General features: G+C 37.1%; 1 protein-coding gene across 2 annotated transcripts in view; it reads left to right on the top strand.

Moving 5' to 3' along the window:
* PLPPR4 (phospholipid phosphatase related 4) overlaps window positions 1–18,636 on the top strand; it is a 50,648-nt gene that overhangs the window by 11,595 nt on the left and 20,417 nt on the right. For both annotated transcript variants that reach the window (XM_043460560.1, XM_043460561.1), the window contains exon 2: window positions 17,010–17,195. In XM_043460560.1, coding sequence (XP_043316495.1) covers window positions 17,010–17,195 — 186 coding nt within the window. The remainder of the gene's footprint in view (window positions 1–17,009; window positions 17,196–18,636) is intronic.

Below are 18,636 nucleotides of genomic sequence, written 5' to 3'. Positions count from 1 at the left end.
CAGAGATCATTCTGTCATTTTTGAGATTGCATCCAAGTACTGCATTTCAGAGTCTTTTGTTTACTATGATGGCTACTCCATTTTTTCTAAGGGATTCTTGCCCACAGTAGTAGATATAATGGTCATCTGAGTTAAATTCACCCATTCCAGTCCATTCTGGTTCACTGATTCCTAAAATGTCGATGTTCACTCTTGCCATCTCTTGTTTGACCACTTCCAATTTGCCTTGATTCATGGATCTAGCATTCCAGGTTCCTATGCAGTATTGCTGTTTATACCATTGGTCTTCATTTCCATCACCAGTTACATCCATAACTGGGTTTTGTTTTTGCTTTGGCTCCATCTCCTCATTCTGTAGTTATTTCTCTACTTATCTCCTGTAGCATACTGGACACCCACTGACCTGGGGAGTTCATCTTTCTGTGTCCTATCTTTTTGCCTTTTCATGCTGTTCATGGGGTTCTCAAGGCAAGAATACTGAAGCGGTTTGCCATTCCCTTCTCCAGTGGACCACGTTTTGTCAGAACTCTCCACCAAGACCTGTCCATCTTGGGTGACCCTACACTTCATAGCTCATAGTTTCATTGAGTTTGACAAGGCTGTGGTCCATGTGATCACTTGGGTTAGTTTTCTGTGATTGTGGTTTTCAGCCTGTCTGCCCTCTGATGGATAGGGATAAGAGGCTTATGGAAGCTTCCTGATGAGAGAGACTGACTGAGGGGGAACTGGGTCTTGTTCTAATCTTGGGCCATGCTCAGTAAGTCTTTAATCCAATTTTCTGTTGATGGGCAGGGCTGTGTCCCTCCCTGTTGTTTGACCTGAGGCCAAACTATGGTGGAGGTAATGAAGGTAATGGCGACCTCCTTGAAAATGTCCCATGCAGGCATGCACACTCAGTGCCCCTGACCCTGCAGCAGGCCACCATTGACCCACGCCTCCACCGGAGACTGGTGGACAATCACGGGCAAGTCTGGGTCAATCTCTTGCAGGATCACTGCTTTTTTCTCCTGGGTCCTGCTATACCCAAGGTTGTTTGTGCCCTCCAAGAGTCTGTTTCCCAGTCCTATATAAGTTCTGGCAGTGCTATGGTGGGTTTAATAATGACCTCCTCCAAGAGGGTTTATGCCATACCCAGGTCTGCTGCACCCAGAGCCCCTGCCCCCATGGCAGGCCACTGCTGACCCATAGCTTCTCAGGAGACACTCAAACAACAGTTCTGGCTTAGTCTCTATGGGGTCTCTGGGTCCTTGTGCTCACAAGGGTTGTTTGAGTCCTCTGGGCACCTCTGGCAGGTGAGGGGTTTGATTCTCAATGTGATTTTGCCCCTCCTATCATCTTGCTGGGGCTATACCTTTGCCCTTGGATGTGGGGTATGGGTATTTTTTTTTTTTTTTTGGTGGGATCTAACATTCTCCATTTGACCGTTGCTCAGCAGCGAGTTGTTTTGGAGTTCTCGCAGAAGATGAGCGCAATTCCCCCTACTCTGCCATCTTATGTCACAAAAAAACTGAATGCCAACAAGGAACCCTTCCTGCTCACACCTCCCAGGGACACCTTGGGCCTGGTTTTGAAATCAAGATCACTTCTGTACATTCTGCTAAAACTGACATTAGGCCATTTAGGTACAAATTAAAGAGAAGAAGAAATAAAGGTAATAAAAATCAGTGTATTTTCAGGAAAAGGTGAACAAGTTATCAGTACATTTAGTGGACGGTTGTTTGTGAGTAATAACCATGGAAATATGTATGGATGTATTGTCTGCAATTTAATGTCCTTACCAAAGCCTGTGCTGTAGGACTGCTTTGGCGGTAAAATCATCATTTAATTAACTTCTACTCATGCTTCAGAAACTGGGCATTTGTGGATGGTCTAAAAGAGACCAATCTTATATTAAATACACTCCAAAATGGGTGCCAAAGTAAAATAGCAGAGTGTATTCTGTTTGTACTTTTATGAAAATTCATTTATTCATTTAATAAATACTTATTGATTGTTTACTATATGCCTTTTGGTTAAATTAATGGAAATAATATGGAATCATTACTGGCACACCTTCTAATCTATAGTAGAATTTCAATAAAGTTTTATTGAATGGATGGAGTAAAATAAGACTAATAGTTATAAACATAATTGTTTTTCTTAACTTTCTTTTCTCAGCCAGTGGAGACATTTGTATATGAAAAATAAGTTGTGATGAAGGTTAAGATTGAATCAATCTCTAAGATCTATAAGTCCTCATTCTTAATTATATTTATGCTCATTTATGATCTGGAGCATACCTATGGATTATTTGAGATTTGCAACTTCAAAGAGAGGCATATTTAAGCAAAGAACTTGTAGTTTTAATTTTCATAGAAAATTATTTGATATAAAGTGCACATGCCAGCAAAGACATTTTTTTTTATTGTTGTTATGGTAGAATAAATTATTAGATTTGTTAGTAATAAAATGTGTTTGTGTGATATACTTGTATCCCATATTTCATTTTATTTCTTTTATATATTTTGTTCATAATTTGACTTTTTGGTGTATCTCACAATGAAACACATAACAATCATACTTAATTTAATCATACCCTTAGGATGTTGGAAAATTAAAGTTATTAATGTCCCGCATTAACCATCCCCCTTCAATATCTCTTATTCATCAATCCCTTTTATAGACATATTCAAGTAAATTAGGTCTTAAGCAGCCTTGGAAAGATTTTAATCTTGAAGGTGGGCCTATAATGCACATTTAAATATCTTCTAAGAGTCAGACATAAATTAGCAACTGAGCAACAACAACAATTATATAGGAGACAAGTTTGAAAAGACAGTGGCTAATGATATATTGCTGAATTATCATCTCCCAGAGTAGATTAGATCCCTTCTCTGGATAATTTATGGATTGAATGAAATATATCAGGCATGTGGTATACACTCAATAACCATTTGCTAGATAAACTAATTAGTTATTACATAATATAAAACATAAACTTTTATAGTCCTTAAATAAAATGGTTTATTTGCAACAGCATGGATGTACCTAGACATTATCATTTTAAGTGAAGTAAGTAACAAAAGAAAGATGAATACCATATGACATCACTCATTTGTGGAGTCTAAAAAAAATGTACAAATGAATTAATTTATAAAACAGAAATAGGCTCATATACTTAGACAACAAACTTATGGTTACCAAAGGGGATAGCTGAGTGAAGGGAGATAAACTAGGAGTTTGGGATTATTAGATGCACACTACTACATATAAAATCAACAACAAAGACCCATGTATACCACAAGGATCTGTATTCAGTATCTTGTAATAACCTACAGTGGAAAGTAATCTGAAAAAGCACACACACATATATAATTGAGTCACTTTGCGGTACACCTGAAATTAACACAATATTATAAACTAACTATACTTCAATTTTAAAAATGGTTAAAGAAAGTGGTGGAGACTACATTTTGAATAAACTTTGAAGTTAGAATGACATAAAATGTTTTAAGGACGAATTTGATACTTAACTTAGTAAACAACTCAAAAGAAGTAGTTTACAAATATTGATGTCTCAAAGTCAATAATTTATGTGTATATAAGTTAAGGTTGTCACATTAAATATCAAAATCAGAAATTTGTTTCTCTTGTTCCATGTCTCAAATACAGAACTTTTAGTTAATTTTATTACTCTGACATCATTTAATATTTTTCCCACTTTTTCATTACCTCCTATTTCATTTGATATTACGACATATGTGTTGGATCCCAAAATACTATCTGTTCTTTTATTAAACTATTCAGGTCCAAATATATATGTTTTTTCTATATGAATAAAATAATTACACCAATAATTAAAATGCTATTTAAAAGTGAAGGTGAAGTTGGTCAGTTGTGTCTGACTCTTTGTGACCCTGTGGATTATAACCTGCCAGGCTCCTCCGTCCATGGGGTTTCCCAGGCAAGAACTGGAGTGGGTTGCCATTTCTTTCTCCAGGGGATCTTCCTGACCCAGGGATTGAACCCAGGTCTTCCACATTGCAGATAGACTCTTTACTGTTTGAGCCACCAGGGCATCAAAAAATACTATTTAATAAAAAATTACTATTTATTCTGAGTTTATTAAGATCTTACTTTTTTTAGGAGACAGTACCACTCTCAGCAGAAATTGTAGGATGACATTCATAGTATATAAAGAAAAAGAAAAAATGTGCATTATATTAATTTATTTTCTGCTATTTCTCAATTTCTGCTGGAGAGTAAGGTCAGTGGTAAAAATTTTTAGCAAGAGGTAGTAGGCATACAAACATGAACTTAGATACTAGATTTCTTGATTTTATAATCTAGTTAACAAACTGTATAATGTTGTATAAACCATGTGATACTTCTGTGTTTCAGTTACCTCATCTGTTAGATGGGGAAGTAATAGTACCTTCATCAGACAGCTGTTGTGAAGATCAGATGAATTCAGAAATGTAAAAGTATGAACTTTACATGATACCTGACAAATATTAATAGCACTAAGTTGTGATTTGTACTGATGTTTTTAAAAGACAGGTATATGTTCTATGGGCAAAGAAATTACAGCTGTAAGAAAATATTTCAAAGCAATTACTTTTAAGAATTGAAAGACAGGTCCCCAGCCTCAGGTCTTAGTCTCAAATTAGCTTTAAAGAACAAAATGCTTTTCAAGATAGTACATATACTTGTGTAATTATGTAAGAGGAGCAAATCAGAACCTGAGGTTAAAGCTGGTGACTACAAAGCTTAGTACTCCAAGCTTAATGCTAGATCAATATTCAAGTGATAAAACAACCTACGTAATAAAGGAATCCTCATTTTCAGGCTGATTCTTTACCAGCTGAGCCACAAGGGAAGCCCAAGAATACTGGAGTGGGTAGCCTATCCCTTCTCCAGTGGATCTTCCTGACCCAGGAACCGAACCGGGGTCTCCTGCATTGCAGGCAGATTCTTTACCAACTGAGCTATCAGGGAACCCCAATAAAACAACCACATACCATTATTTAAACTTTACTGTTAGATCACAGTGATTTTAACTAGTCTTTTTAGATCTGTAAAGATGTAATTTATATTTGGTCATGAAGATATAAGGGGTCTTCCCTGGTGGCTGAGTGGTAAAGAACCCACCCGCCAAGCAGGAGACCCAGGTTCAATCACTGTTGGGAAGATCCCCTGGAGAAGGAAATGGCAACCCACTCCAGTACTCTTGCCTGGAGAATCCCACGGCCAGAGGAGCCTGGCGGGCTACAGTCCATTGGATTGCAAACAGTCAGATACAACTTAGTGACAGACTTTCACTTTTCATAAAGACATACAATATATTTTCCTCCTTAAACCTAACATATATATTAGGTTTGTTCTCTCTTTCCTATTAATTACCATTGCTATTTGAAGCACTCAGTCTGAGCTTCTTGTGTTCTGTAGTGTTGAAAAAAATTATTAGAATTCTAGAAATTCACAGTAGGAGCATTTTCTACAGTAGAAGTAAACAAGGGTCTTTTAACTTGGGGATTTTTCTTTAGTCAAGTTAACTACACTTATAAGAACCATGTAAACATTGACATTTCTGTTCAAGTCATCCATATATGCATTAATTTGGTACATCAAGTTTACCCAGTATGGCAGGTCCTTCCCTAATACTAGGCCCTTTGGATAGAGAAGTGAATGGGATCATTTCCCTACTCTCAGGATCTCGTCACTGAGTAAGAGAGAAAAGTAAAGGAATAATTGCCATCCCAAATGACAATTGCCGTGTCAGAGGCATTCATTGGGCCATCTCTGTGCAGTTAGAGAGTGATCCAAAGGAAACATGAGAGGAAAGCATCTGGGGAGCTTGAAATGTGCCAATTCCTGATATTTTGTATTTGAAGTCATTTGCTATGGAAAATAGAAGTGAAGATGAAAGCAGACCATGTCCAAGATATAACTAAATTTCTTGAGATATTACAAAAAATAAAAAATAACATTGGCGAAAACTGCACAGGAAAAAATAATCAAGACCTTGGAATACCATATAATTAAGAGCATGATTCAAAAGTGCCTGGCACCCCTTTGCTCTGGGTGTCATTAAACCTCTTGTACACATGGCCATCTTGAACTTCTGTCCTCTAATCTGGCATTTCCACTGGAGCCTGGGGCTATTCTTTCCTGAAAAGCACCAGACTAGTGCCAGATGGCCGTGGTGACATGTACCGAAGTGGCAGCAGGGTGTAATGGGACTCACGCTTCCAGGAATTTAACAGATTGGGTTCCTACAATCGGCCTGTACTTAGAATCCAGGCATGCTGTTCACCCTACCTTGAGCAGGGTCTCCACCTTAAAGTTTATCTTAAATTCCCAGAAAACTTATGGGGAAATGTTTAAATAAAAAGTCAATATAGATATATATATATATATTTTTGTAGGAATAAGTGCTCAATATATTCTTTCTGAAACAAAATGAAGAGAGTTCTAGTAAAGATAGATACTAGATTTGCTCAAAAGAAGCAGTTTTCATGTTTGAGTGATAACAAGTCAGCGGAGAAACTGTTAGGAGTATTTAAGAGTTAAGAGTGAGGGGGAGCTTTTTCATACTGCACATTCCTTCTGCAATACCCTCTTCCCATTTGGGAATTTCAGCCATTGTAGCAATGTCGAGAGGGAAAGCAGTTTGAGACCCAGGAACAAAGCAGTTTAGAGCATTTTTCCTATACTTAGGCACTCAGGTAGGAATCTGGGTGATCCCCTTTACCTGCTTTGTGACCATTGGCCAATTTATGTGACCTCTCTCAGTTTCCTCATCTGTAAATTGGGGATACCAATAGATGGTATATAGGGTTGTAGGACTGAATGCAGCAGTCTATTATAGAACTAGCTTAGTATCTTTCACCCAGGTCCTCAACACATTCTATGTACTACTAAGAAACTGTCCATGTTTTCTGCTTATTTAATAGTAATATCCTGATTTCTTTCAATTAAATTCAGCAAGCATTTTATCAGACACCCCAAATTTTCAAAGCACTGTGTGAATTACAAAGGTCTCACTTTGTAGTACCAGATCTTAAGACAAAGGCTGATAATATACAAATAACTACAATCCAAGGCAGACTAACAGGTCCTACAATAAAGATATATATGAATACATGAGGCAGAATCTTCAGTTCTGAATGGAGACCATGGGAGAGGTTTCAGGGAGAAAAAATTATGTGATCTCAACTTCTACGAGGATAGTTTTTATGGGAAGCAAATGTGAAAATGTAAATCAGAGACTTGAACATGTCTGTCTGGGACATAAGTGTAAGGGGGTCAGAAGTGTTTGTGGTTGAGCAAGTGAAGAGTAGGTACAGAGCACAATTAAACAAGAAAGGCAGATGGAAGTTGTAATATGAAAGATCATGTATAATACAAAAGGTTATTCTGGGAAATTTGTGTTTTATTTTGTAATTAGCAGAGAATCATGAAAGGCATGATTAGAGGTGAATTCTGGAAAAATTAGACTTGAAGTATTATGGAGGATGAAACAAATTATAGAGAATAGAGGTAAAAAAAATCTAATACATTATATGTGGTAGTAAGAGTATAAAAGAAGTGTGAGGGATGATTTTTACATCATGACAGCACATAGAGAATTTTAGATGTAGATGACAATATTAGAAGCCCCCCATTTCACTGATGACAGATAAAACCTAGAAAGGTTAAGTGACCTGCTCCAAATCCCAGAAGCTGTGTATGCCCTCAGTTCCTCAGTTGTGTCTGACTCTTTGACCGCATGGACTGTAGCCCACCAGACTCCTCTGTTCATGTGATTGTCCCAACAGGAATACTGGAGTGGGTGCCATTTCCAGTATGGGGATCTTCCCAACCCAGGGACCAAAACTTCATCTCCTGCTTTGCAGGTAGATTCTTTACCACTGAGCCACCAGGGAAGTCCAAAAGCTAGTGGAAGAATTGAGGGAAGAAACAATTTTTCTGGTCCTGTGGTCAGCATTGATTTCCCTCAGTCACACTGTCCTGTTTTAATTTGTATCGATGCATGTCATTGATATAAGCCACATCCATTCTATTTGTGAAAACTCGTTTAGATATCTAGACCTTGAATATGTTTTAGACACATTCTGACCTACTCTTAATGATGTTACAAGTGTTAGTATGCTTTTCATGATCTATATTCTTGAGGTTCACTATAGTTAACCTAAATATGCTACAATTTTGTTGAAGACAAACCATAAAGCCCTATACTATATTACTAGTTATTATTATTTTCAGTATTTAAAGGAAATATTTATCTCTACTAACTATAAGGCAAAAATGCTAAGGAATATCATTAAAGATCACACTATAGGAAATGGAAAACTCTATCACTGTGTATTGACCTATGACCAAGTTCTTATTGGCCACCAGTTTTAATAAAATTACTTTCATATGCTAATATTTCTTCCAGTTTGAATTCCATTTGAATAGAATGTATGTTTTAAGTTTCATATTTTGTATGATTGGGGGATACTTAGAATTGATGCAGAGTCTGACATTTAAAATTTGTTATTAAATAAAAATGTTCTTTTTCTCTTAAATTATCTCTTGCATATAAGTGGTATGAATATACTCAATTATATTCTTTGATTCTTGTGACATTATTTGTATCAAAACCAAGTTAATTTAAGTTTGAAGTTCCTGTGCAAGTGGTGTTTTTCAAAACTGAAGGTGATGGTGTTCAAATCATCCTGTATCAATGACATGCAGCTTTCTCCCTGCAACCTTGGACGCTCTTTAGACCCAGATTGGCATCTTACTCTCTTCTTGGTATTTTGATAACTGAGAGGCATCTCAGTTTTAATATTTCAAAAAAAAAAAAAAAAAACCCTTATGTTCCTCCTAGTTAAGCTTCTCTCAGCCTTCCCTATCCTAGTAAATGACACCCCCCAGCCCAATCACTCAAGCCTCAAATCCTTAAAATCAACCTTTATTGTTTTCTTTTCAATAACCAGCTCATCAACAAGCCCTGTCATTTTTGCCTCTAAAGTTATATCCAGAATCTGCCGACATCTTTGTCTCAGTGCTGTGTGCCATGTGTTGTGCCAAGTCGCTTCAGAGGCGTCCAACTCTGTGCGACGCTATGGACTGTAGCCCGCCAGGCTTCTCTGTCCCTGGGATTTCCCAGGCAAGAATACTGGAGCAGGTTGCCATTTCCTCCTCCAAGGGACCTCCCCGACCCAGGGATAGACCCCGTTGTCTCCTGCATTTGCAGGTGGATTCTTTACCACTACTGCTGCCTAGAAAGCCCTAGCACATACTAGGCACTCAATAAGTATTTGTTGGATTTTGAAGAGCCTTCTAATTTTCACCCTGCTTTTACCTTTGACCCATCGCAGTCATTCTCAACTCAACTGCCAGAGTGATCTTCCTAAAATATATTCTGAGCCTTACTATATCTCTGCTTAAACACTCCAAAGTTATTTCCAAATGTACTTTGAATGAATAAAATATGAACACCTGCCATGGACTTCAGTGCTCTGCGAAGTCTGGTCCCAAATCCACCTCTCTGACTTTAGCTTTCCTTTTGACTATGCCTTTTACCTGGTTTTTATATGGTTAGTTCATTCTTGCCCACTCGATTCTTTGTTTTAAAAATACTTACCTCGGTAGGTCTTCCTTGATCTAAAATAGCAATACAGTCAATTACCACAGCCCCCTGTCTTGTCTTCTTTATAATATGTGTTCTTGCTAATATTGTAATTTTTAATTTTTATCTGCATTCTTCAGAAAGAATGAAATCTTCATCAGAATAAGGACTTTGTCTTTTATCACAGCTGTATTCCCAGGATGTAGAACAATGCCTCAAACCAGTAGGCTTCAATAGATATTTGTTGAATGAATAAATAAGTGAGCCATGGATATAATGTATGTAACTGACCCTCTGTTACCATGATCCCAGCAGTTTATGAATATCTCAGTGGACTCCAAATTTACCATGTCTGTGTAAAAGGAAAAGAATGGAATTGATAGGTCTGTAGGCTGAGAGCAAGTGAACTCCCTGAATGAGAAAAGTTTGTTATTATCAAGATGCTAAAAACAAGTAAGGTATCTGACCTAGATAAAATGTCATGATAGATTCCATAAAATGTTTCACTAACATTGAAGTACACCTTGTATTTGTCTTGTTCAAGCTGGCATCAGAAAAATCAATATTATCTAGTAAATGCCATCTTTTGAAACACATTTCTTTTGTTTGCTCTGTTCTCTAAACTATTGTAATTTTCTCTCTAAAAATTGCCCTATTATTTTTACTTGCAAGTCTCGTATTAGAGGATAATTATAAAAATCAATCTTTTCTTTTTGAAAACTATTTTCCCAGTCTTCAGATAATTTCCCTTCTCTGTATTGCTGCATAAAAATAGTGTGTTCACACTTTTTTCTTTGCTACGACATAACTAGAGAATAAAATTCCTAATACTTGACTATGTAGGACTTTTAAAATCTCTTTTTAAATGCAATCAAAAGCTGTCTGTGTGATTTTATGTATTTATATCATTTTATGTATACATATCAATTCTATATCTATGCCAAAGTTAGCACATACTCTCTGTTAAATTTCTTACATTCAAAAGAAAATTATTGTTGTATACTTCAAAAGATAAAAATAATCTTTGAAGATAAGTATGTTAGAAACAAACATTACCATTTAATCCATTACACTGTCCAGTAGTAAAATACAGTATAGGAAAATGATGTCTAAAATTACTTTTACCCCAAATATTTAATAAGCATTTTGTTCAAAGCTCTTTCTTAAAAACCAAAATTGATGTAAAAGGCAAAGAATAAAAGATACCTTTTTTAAAAAGTCAAAGAAACAAATAGCAAAAGGGAATAAAAATATGATTCTTATTTTGAAGACAGATGAAAGTCTTGAAACATGCTTCAATAGAACTATATAAAAGATATTAACATATGGATAGAAAGATATATGGATTAGAAAAACTGGAAAAATTGGCCGTTTCAAGGAGGCTAATGTCTTAAAAGGCTAAAATGCATAATATTAATAATGAAGGAAATTATTTCACACATTTATTTATAATATATATGCATATATATTTGAAAAACACTATTATGTTATATTATTAGTTTAAATATTAAAGTGAATAAGCTTAGGCCCCATCTTAAGGATATTTTCATTGGGGAAGCAGAAAAAAGGCTGTAACTAATCTATACCAGATCACTGTAATAAAGAACAGTGTGTAGAAATTTCCAAAGACAAAATACTGGGAAATTAAGAAAGAGGAAATTACTCTCAAAAAGAATTACCAAGTAAGGCAAGTGGGAAAAGTTACATTTGAGGAGTGTATTATTATTAATATGTATAACAGCAAAGACCGTCTCAAACATGACTCCTGTTTAAAACATATATGTAGAAGGCCTAAAATATGAACTAATGGCATCAAGGGAAGGATGTGGATCACCAAATCTGGTTAAATATTTGACATTCAAATTAATGGAGGAAAATTTTTTCTAAATTTATTGAAACCACGTTTTTAAGATAATGTTTATGCTAAGTGAAATTTACTGTTAACTACAGGTTTGCAAATATAAACTCTTATTTAAACAGAACTGCAGATTAAACAGTACCCCTATTCATTGATGCTAATTGTAATTCAAAATACCAGACCACCTGACCTGCCTCTTGAGAAATCTGTATGCAGGTCAGGAAGCAACAGTTAGAACTGGACATGGAACAACAGACTGGTTCCAAATAGGAAAAGGATTATGTCAAGGCTGTATATTGTCACCCTGCTTATTTAACTTATATGCAGAGTACATCATGAGAAATGCTGGGCTGGATGAAACACAAGCTGGAATCAAGTTTGCCGGGAGAAATATCAATAACCTCAGATATGCAGTGACACCACTCTTATGGTAGAAAGCAAAGAAGAACTAAAGAGCCTCTTGATGAAAGTGAAAGAAGAGAGTGAAAAAGTTGCCTTAAAACTCAACATTGAGAAAACTAAGATCATGATATCCGGTCCCATCACTTCATGGCAAATAGATGGGGAAACAGTGGAAACAGTGACAGACCTTATTTTGAGGGGCTCCAAAATCACTGCAGATGGTGACTGCAGCCATGAAATTAAAAGACACTTACTCCTTCAAAGAAAAGCAATGACCAACCTAGACAGAATATTAAAAAGCAGAGACATTACTTTCCCAACAAAGGTCCATCTAGTCAAGGCTATGGTTTTTCCAGTAGTCATGTATGGATGTGAGAGTTGGACTGTGAAGAAAGCTGAGCACCGAAGAGTTGATGCTTTTGAACTGTGATGTTGAAGAAGACTCTTGAGAGTCCCTTGGACTGCAAGGAGATCCAACCAGTCCATCCTAAAGGAGATCAGTCCTGGGTGTTTTTTGGAAGGACTGATGTTGAAGCTGGAGCTCCAATACTTCGGCGAAGAGCTGACTCATTTGAAAAGTCCCTGATGCTGGGAAAGATTGAGGGCAAGAGGAGAAGGGGACGACAGAGGATGAGATGGTTGGATGGCATCATCGATTCAATGGACATGAATTTTAGTAAATTGAGTTAACTCCGGGAGTTGGTGATGGACAGAGAGGCCTGGCATGCATGGGGTTGCAAGAGTTGGACAGGACTGAGTGACTGAACTGAACTGAACTGATCCTAAAACTCTACTCCCATTTTTGGAAATGAAGCACAGAGCTATGTTTTAGAAATAAGACCTTATGGCTACAATTCATGGATTCAAAATCCAACCACTTCTACTTGCTAGAGGAAACTGAGCTTATCTATCCGAAAAGTATAAATAATTGTTTAGCATAAGTATCTCCCAAATAGTTAGCACTTATGTCATAATAGAAAGTTTTTAATTAGATGAATTAAAATTAATTAATAAGATTAATTAAAATTTCAAAGACAGAAAATTATCTGTCATATTGAGTGCTATTTAAAGTATTTGTTGAATTAAAGATAGAGTATATTTAACTTGATTTAAATGGAAAAATCTTAATTGTGCACATAAACCATAAAGTGTTGATTTATTGGTCGAGTCTGGAAGATACTGCTTCTTACAAGAGAGGGAAATGGTGAGGAGGAATGACCAGATATTTAGAGTGGTCAAATGGTCATGGATTTTAATAAGAAAAATGTAAGTGTTTTTACAGGCTTTTGTTCTCTATATTGAAAAACATCCATCTGAAAAACAGAAAGACAATGCCAGATTAGTTCCATACATCATTACTTTTTCCAATCACCTCATTACAAAAACTGTATTGGGAATAGAAGACATAATACTGTCTTGTAAAATTTATTTATTTTTAAACCAGATGACCAGAAATCATGGATGGTCAATAATATTTTTTAACAAAACTTGATCTGCTTTGTTAAATATTTTATCCTCCACTAGTAAGTAAGCCTTAAGATAGATACTTTTTTCAATGTTGTAGAAATCTGTGTCTTCAGATTCTGAAAGACCTGGCATTGGACCTTATATTTGCGGTATTTTTTCTCTAGCTGAGAACAGGTGTCTCAGTAAGCTTATGATCTTTAATCACCAAGCCCATGTCTTGTCTGTCATATCATAGTAAGGACACACATAGCACCTGGCACATTGTAGGTTGAATGAATGAATAATTCAATCTATGACACAAAGTCTAGAAAGTAAATTGTGCCTAGTTTAGGTTTAGCAGACAAACTGGAAGACATCCAGTGAAATTAGAATTTCAGATAAACAATTTTTAATGTAAGTATCTCCAAAATATTACATGGGGACCACTCTAAAAGTGATTTATTGCTTATCTGAAATTCTAATCTCACTGAGTGATGTATTTTCATTTGCTAAATCTTGTAACTCTAGTCTAGTTATTGTAATGAATTAATATTTGCTTGTTGATTCAATTAGTCATTTATCAACAGGCATTTATTGTTTTATTAAATTATGAAATGATATATTGCATGCCTACCATGTGCCAGGAATAATGCTATACCTTAGGCACTCAGCAACAAATAACACTGGCAGACTCTCCCTTCATGGAGCATGTATTTCAGTGGGAGATGAGGGGAGAAGAAAAATAAATAAGTAAAGTGTTGAATCAACAAGACAATTTCAGTTAATGATAAACATCATGAAGAAATGAAACGAGATGATAAGGGTAGAGGGAAAGATGGATCAATGGCTACTTTCCTAGTGATGATACAGAAGTCATCATTAAATGATAAGGAGAAGCCATTCAGACAAAGAGCTGGGGGAGAGCACAAAAGAAAGAAGAAACAGCACATGCAAAAACCCTAGGTAGAAATGAATTTGACTGCTACAGGATAAGAGTGAAGACCATAGGACTACATCAAACTAAAAAGCTTCTACACAGCAAAGGAAACCACCAAAAAATGAAAAGACAGCCAATCAGATGTAGTGAAAGTGAAAGTTGCTTAGTCGTGTCCGACTCTTTGCGACCCCATGGACTGTATAGTCCATGGAATTCTCCAGGTCAGAATACTGGAGTGGGTAGCCTTTCCTTTCTCCAGGGAATCTTCCCAACCCAGAGATCGAACCCAGGTCTCCCACATTGCAGATTCTTAACCAACTGAGCTATGAGGGAAGCCCAATCAGATGTAAAAAAGTATTTATAAATCACTTATCTATTATAATGTCATTACCAACTCAGACATGAATTTGGGCAAACTCCAGGAAATAGTGAGGGACAGGGAGGCCTGGTGTGCTGCAGTCCATGGGGTTGCAAAGGGTCAGACATGACTTAGCGACTGAACAACAAAATCTATTATAATTAGGGCCAATGTCCAAAGTACATATAAGGAATTCATACTACTTAATAGGGCCTTCTCCAGTGACTCAGTGGTGAAGGATGCACCTGCAATACAGGATATGTGTGTTTGATCTTTGGGTTGGGAAGATCCACTGGAGAAGGAAATGGCAACCCACTTTAGTGCTCTGGCCTGGGACATCCCACGGACAGAGGCTAGCGTGGTGGGCTATGGTCCATGGGGTTGCAAAGAGTCAGGGACAATTTAGCAACTAAACAACAACAACAACTTAATATCCAAAAAAATCCTCCCACAAAACATGCAAACCCAAGCAATTTGATTATAAAATGAGCAGAGGATCTGAATAGACAATTTTCCAAAGAAAATATACAATGGGCAATAGATATAGGAAAAGATGCTCAATATCACTAATCATGAAGGAAATGTAAATCAAAACCACATGAGATACCACCTCATACCTATTAGAATGGTTATCCTCAAAAAGACAAGAAATAACAAGTATTGACATGGATGTGATGGAAAGGGAACCATTGTGCACTGTTTGGGTATGGAAATTTGTGCATCCACTATGGAAAACAGTAGTTTTCTAAAAAAAAATTAAAAATAAGAGTGCCATATGATCCAGTGGTTCCACTTCCAGGTATTTATCTAAAGAAAACTAAAACACCAACTGGAAAAGATATATGCCCCACTGTGTTCATTGCAGCATAGTTTGCAGTAATCAAGACATGGATTGATGGATGAAGTAAAGAAAATGTGGTACATATATACTATGGAATATTATTCAGCCTTCAAAAAGAAGGAAATACTGATATTTGAGACAACATGGATGGATTTTTAAGGCATTATGCCAAGTGAAATAAGTCAGTCAGAGAAAGATAAATATCATATGATCTCATTTATATGTAGAATCAAAAAAACAACAGCAATAAAAAATCAAATTCATAGAAACAGAGAACAGATTGGTGGTTGCCAGAGGTGGGGAATGACAGTGGGCAAGATGGGTAAAGGGGGTGGAAAGTCACAGATGCTCAGTTATAAGACAAATAAGTCCTGGGGATATAATGTACATATAGAAACTATAGGTAATAATACTGTATTGTATGTTTAAAAGTTGCTAAGAGAGTTGATTTTAAAAGTACTAATCATAAAAAAGAAATTGTTAAGTATGTGTAGTGATGGATGTTGACTAAATTTATTGTGGTGATCATTTTGCAATATATATAAAAATATTAAATCTTATGTTGCATACCTGAAGTTAATATAATGTTATATGTTGATATATGTCAATTATTTTTCAACTAAAAGGGGAGACCCATTGGCTTATAGTGGTTAGGGGGCTGGTTGCTACTACAGCTGTTTAATCACTAAGTTGTGTCTGACTCTTTGCTACCCCACAGTCTGTAGCCCTTCAGTCTCCTCTGTCCATGGGGTTCTCCAGGCAAGAATACTGGAATAAGTTGCCATTTGCTTCTCCAGGGGATCTTCCTGACCCAGGGATGGAACCCGCATCTCCTGCTTGGCAGGCAAATTCTTTCCACAGATCCACCTGTGAAGCCCAAGGGGGACTGGTAGTGGTGGTTTAGTCGCTAGGTCATGACCAACTCTCACAACCCCATGGACTGTAGCCTGCCAGACTCCTCTGTCCATGGGATTCTCCAGGCAAGAATACTGGAGTGGGTTGCCATTTCCTTCTCCAGGGGATCTTCCTGACCCAGGAATCAAACCCGGGCCTCCTGCATCGTAGGCAGATTCTACAGTGGGGGACTGGGGAATAGTATAAATATGGTATAAAAAGATGTAAGAAACTGAAGCAAGAGCCAGATCGTGCACTCAATGGTGTGAAATTTGAATTTTATTCAAGCAAAATGGGACCCACTGGCGTAGTGAATATCAGGAGCAGTATGAGCTAAAATAAAACATTTTCAGAATATTTGGGATGCTGGGTAGAAATTGGATAGGTGGAGTGGGGAGGGTAAGTGTGAAAGTGGAGCAGCATTTAGAAGTAATCCAAGAGCAAAGGTGAGGCATGCCGTGGGTTCAGAGAAGATTGGTGACAGAGGTGGAGGAATTGGAGTTTATTTTGAAGGCAGAAGCAGTAGCAAGTATGAATGATTTTAATTCTGAGATCAGAGAGGAGTGTTGAGAGAAAGTGGAAAACACTTGTGTTTCTAATTTCAGGATGTACTGATTCTATGTATGACCTGTGTAGAAAAATAAATTGATTTTCTCTGTCCTTCATTCTCAGTTGCCTATATTGGCATCATCGGTGGTTAGCCTGTATTTCCTTGAACTCACGGATGTCTTCAAACCCGTGCACTCTGGATTCAGCTGCTATGACCGGAGTCTTAGCATGCCATACATTGAACCTACCCAGGAGGCAATTCCTTTCCTCATGTTGCTTAGCTTGGCTTTTGCTGGACCTGCAATTACGGTAAGAATTGCCCCCAAATTGTGTTTGTCAGCCCCAGAAAACTAAGAATAACTACATTTATGTAATAAATGAGGTGTCCCTGGTGGCTCAGACAGTGAAGAATCTGTCTACGATGTGGGAGACCTGGGTTTGATCCCTGGGTTGGGAAGATCCCCTGGAGTCGGGAATGACAACCATTCCAGTATTCTTGCCTGGAGAATCCCATGGACAGAGGGGCCTGGTGGGCTGCTGTCCATGGGGTCGCACGCACAGAGTCGGACAAGACTGAAGCAACTTAGCATGCATGCATGCATTGGAGAAGGAAATGGCAACCCACTCCAGTGTTCTTGCCTGGAGAATCCCAGGGACAGAAGAGCCTGGTGGGCTGCTGTCTATGGGGTCTCACAGAGTTGGGCACGACTGAAGTGACTTAGCAGCAGCAGCAGCAGCATGCGTTCATACCATATCGCAAGTCTTAGAAACTGTGGGAAAGAAACAAAAAATTCTATAGCCAACAGACTTTGTTCTCCAAAGTGCATGTTGCTATCAATTTTAGCAGATTAGCACTTTTTATTGATTCTTAGCATTGAGCTTGCGCAACTGTAAAGAAAAGAGGGTACAACTCACATTCCTACCCCTCACAAAATAAAATACTTTAGATTCAGAATAAGCATTTGGATTTTAAAATGTGTAGCCTAAAGAAATGACCTAACCTATTGAAATTGAATTAGAAATGTAGTTGTTTTTAGTTTGCTAACATATAAATTGGGAATTACATATTTTTCAATAAATTTATTAATAAGTAACACCAGCATAGTCTTTATAGCATCTCTTTTGCCCCCAAAACCTACCTAAAGGATAAGAATCATGTTTCAGGGTTAATAATATTTATTTCTAACAGTAGGAACTCTTACTTTACTTTTATCATGCTAATGAATGTCAGAGGAGGTGGTCATCAAATAAAAAGCTGTATTTGAATGGAGTTTTTATAAGATCCCCTAAAGAACTGGTCTATTCTGGTTTGGTATATGGCAGCAGTTTTAGAAAAGTCTCAGCATTGACCTTTGTATACTCTTGGATTTGTTTCTTTTTTAGTTTCCCCACGTTAAACAACAACATTCTATTTGCACTATAAATTACATGAAATATTATCAGAAGATAAAATGGAAACTTAATTTTTCCTAGAACTTTATCATACTTAAAAGATGAATTTTGAGACCTTTAGGTCTCAAAACACTTTGTAAGTTTTAAAAAATGAGTTATCTGAACTTCAGTAACTCCAGGGTGGTTGGAACTGTTAATGATGTGCTTGAAAGTAGCTGAGACTCTGACTAAAAGCACAATGTGCCTTTATGTGCAGTATTGTTCAGAGTGGGCTTCCTTGGTGGCTCAGACGGTAAAGCGTCTGCCTGCAATACGGGAGACCCAGGTTTGTTCCCTGGGTTGAGAAGATCCCCTGGAG

Source organism: Cervus canadensis, chromosome 2, assembly GCF_019320065.1.
Source record: "Cervus canadensis isolate Bull #8, Minnesota chromosome 2, ASM1932006v1, whole genome shotgun sequence".
In the NCBI taxonomy this organism is placed as follows: domain Eukaryota; kingdom Metazoa; phylum Chordata; class Mammalia; order Artiodactyla; family Cervidae; genus Cervus; species Cervus canadensis.
Note: the sequence above shows the minus strand (reverse complement) of the source record. Positions and strands in the feature narration are given on the sequence as shown.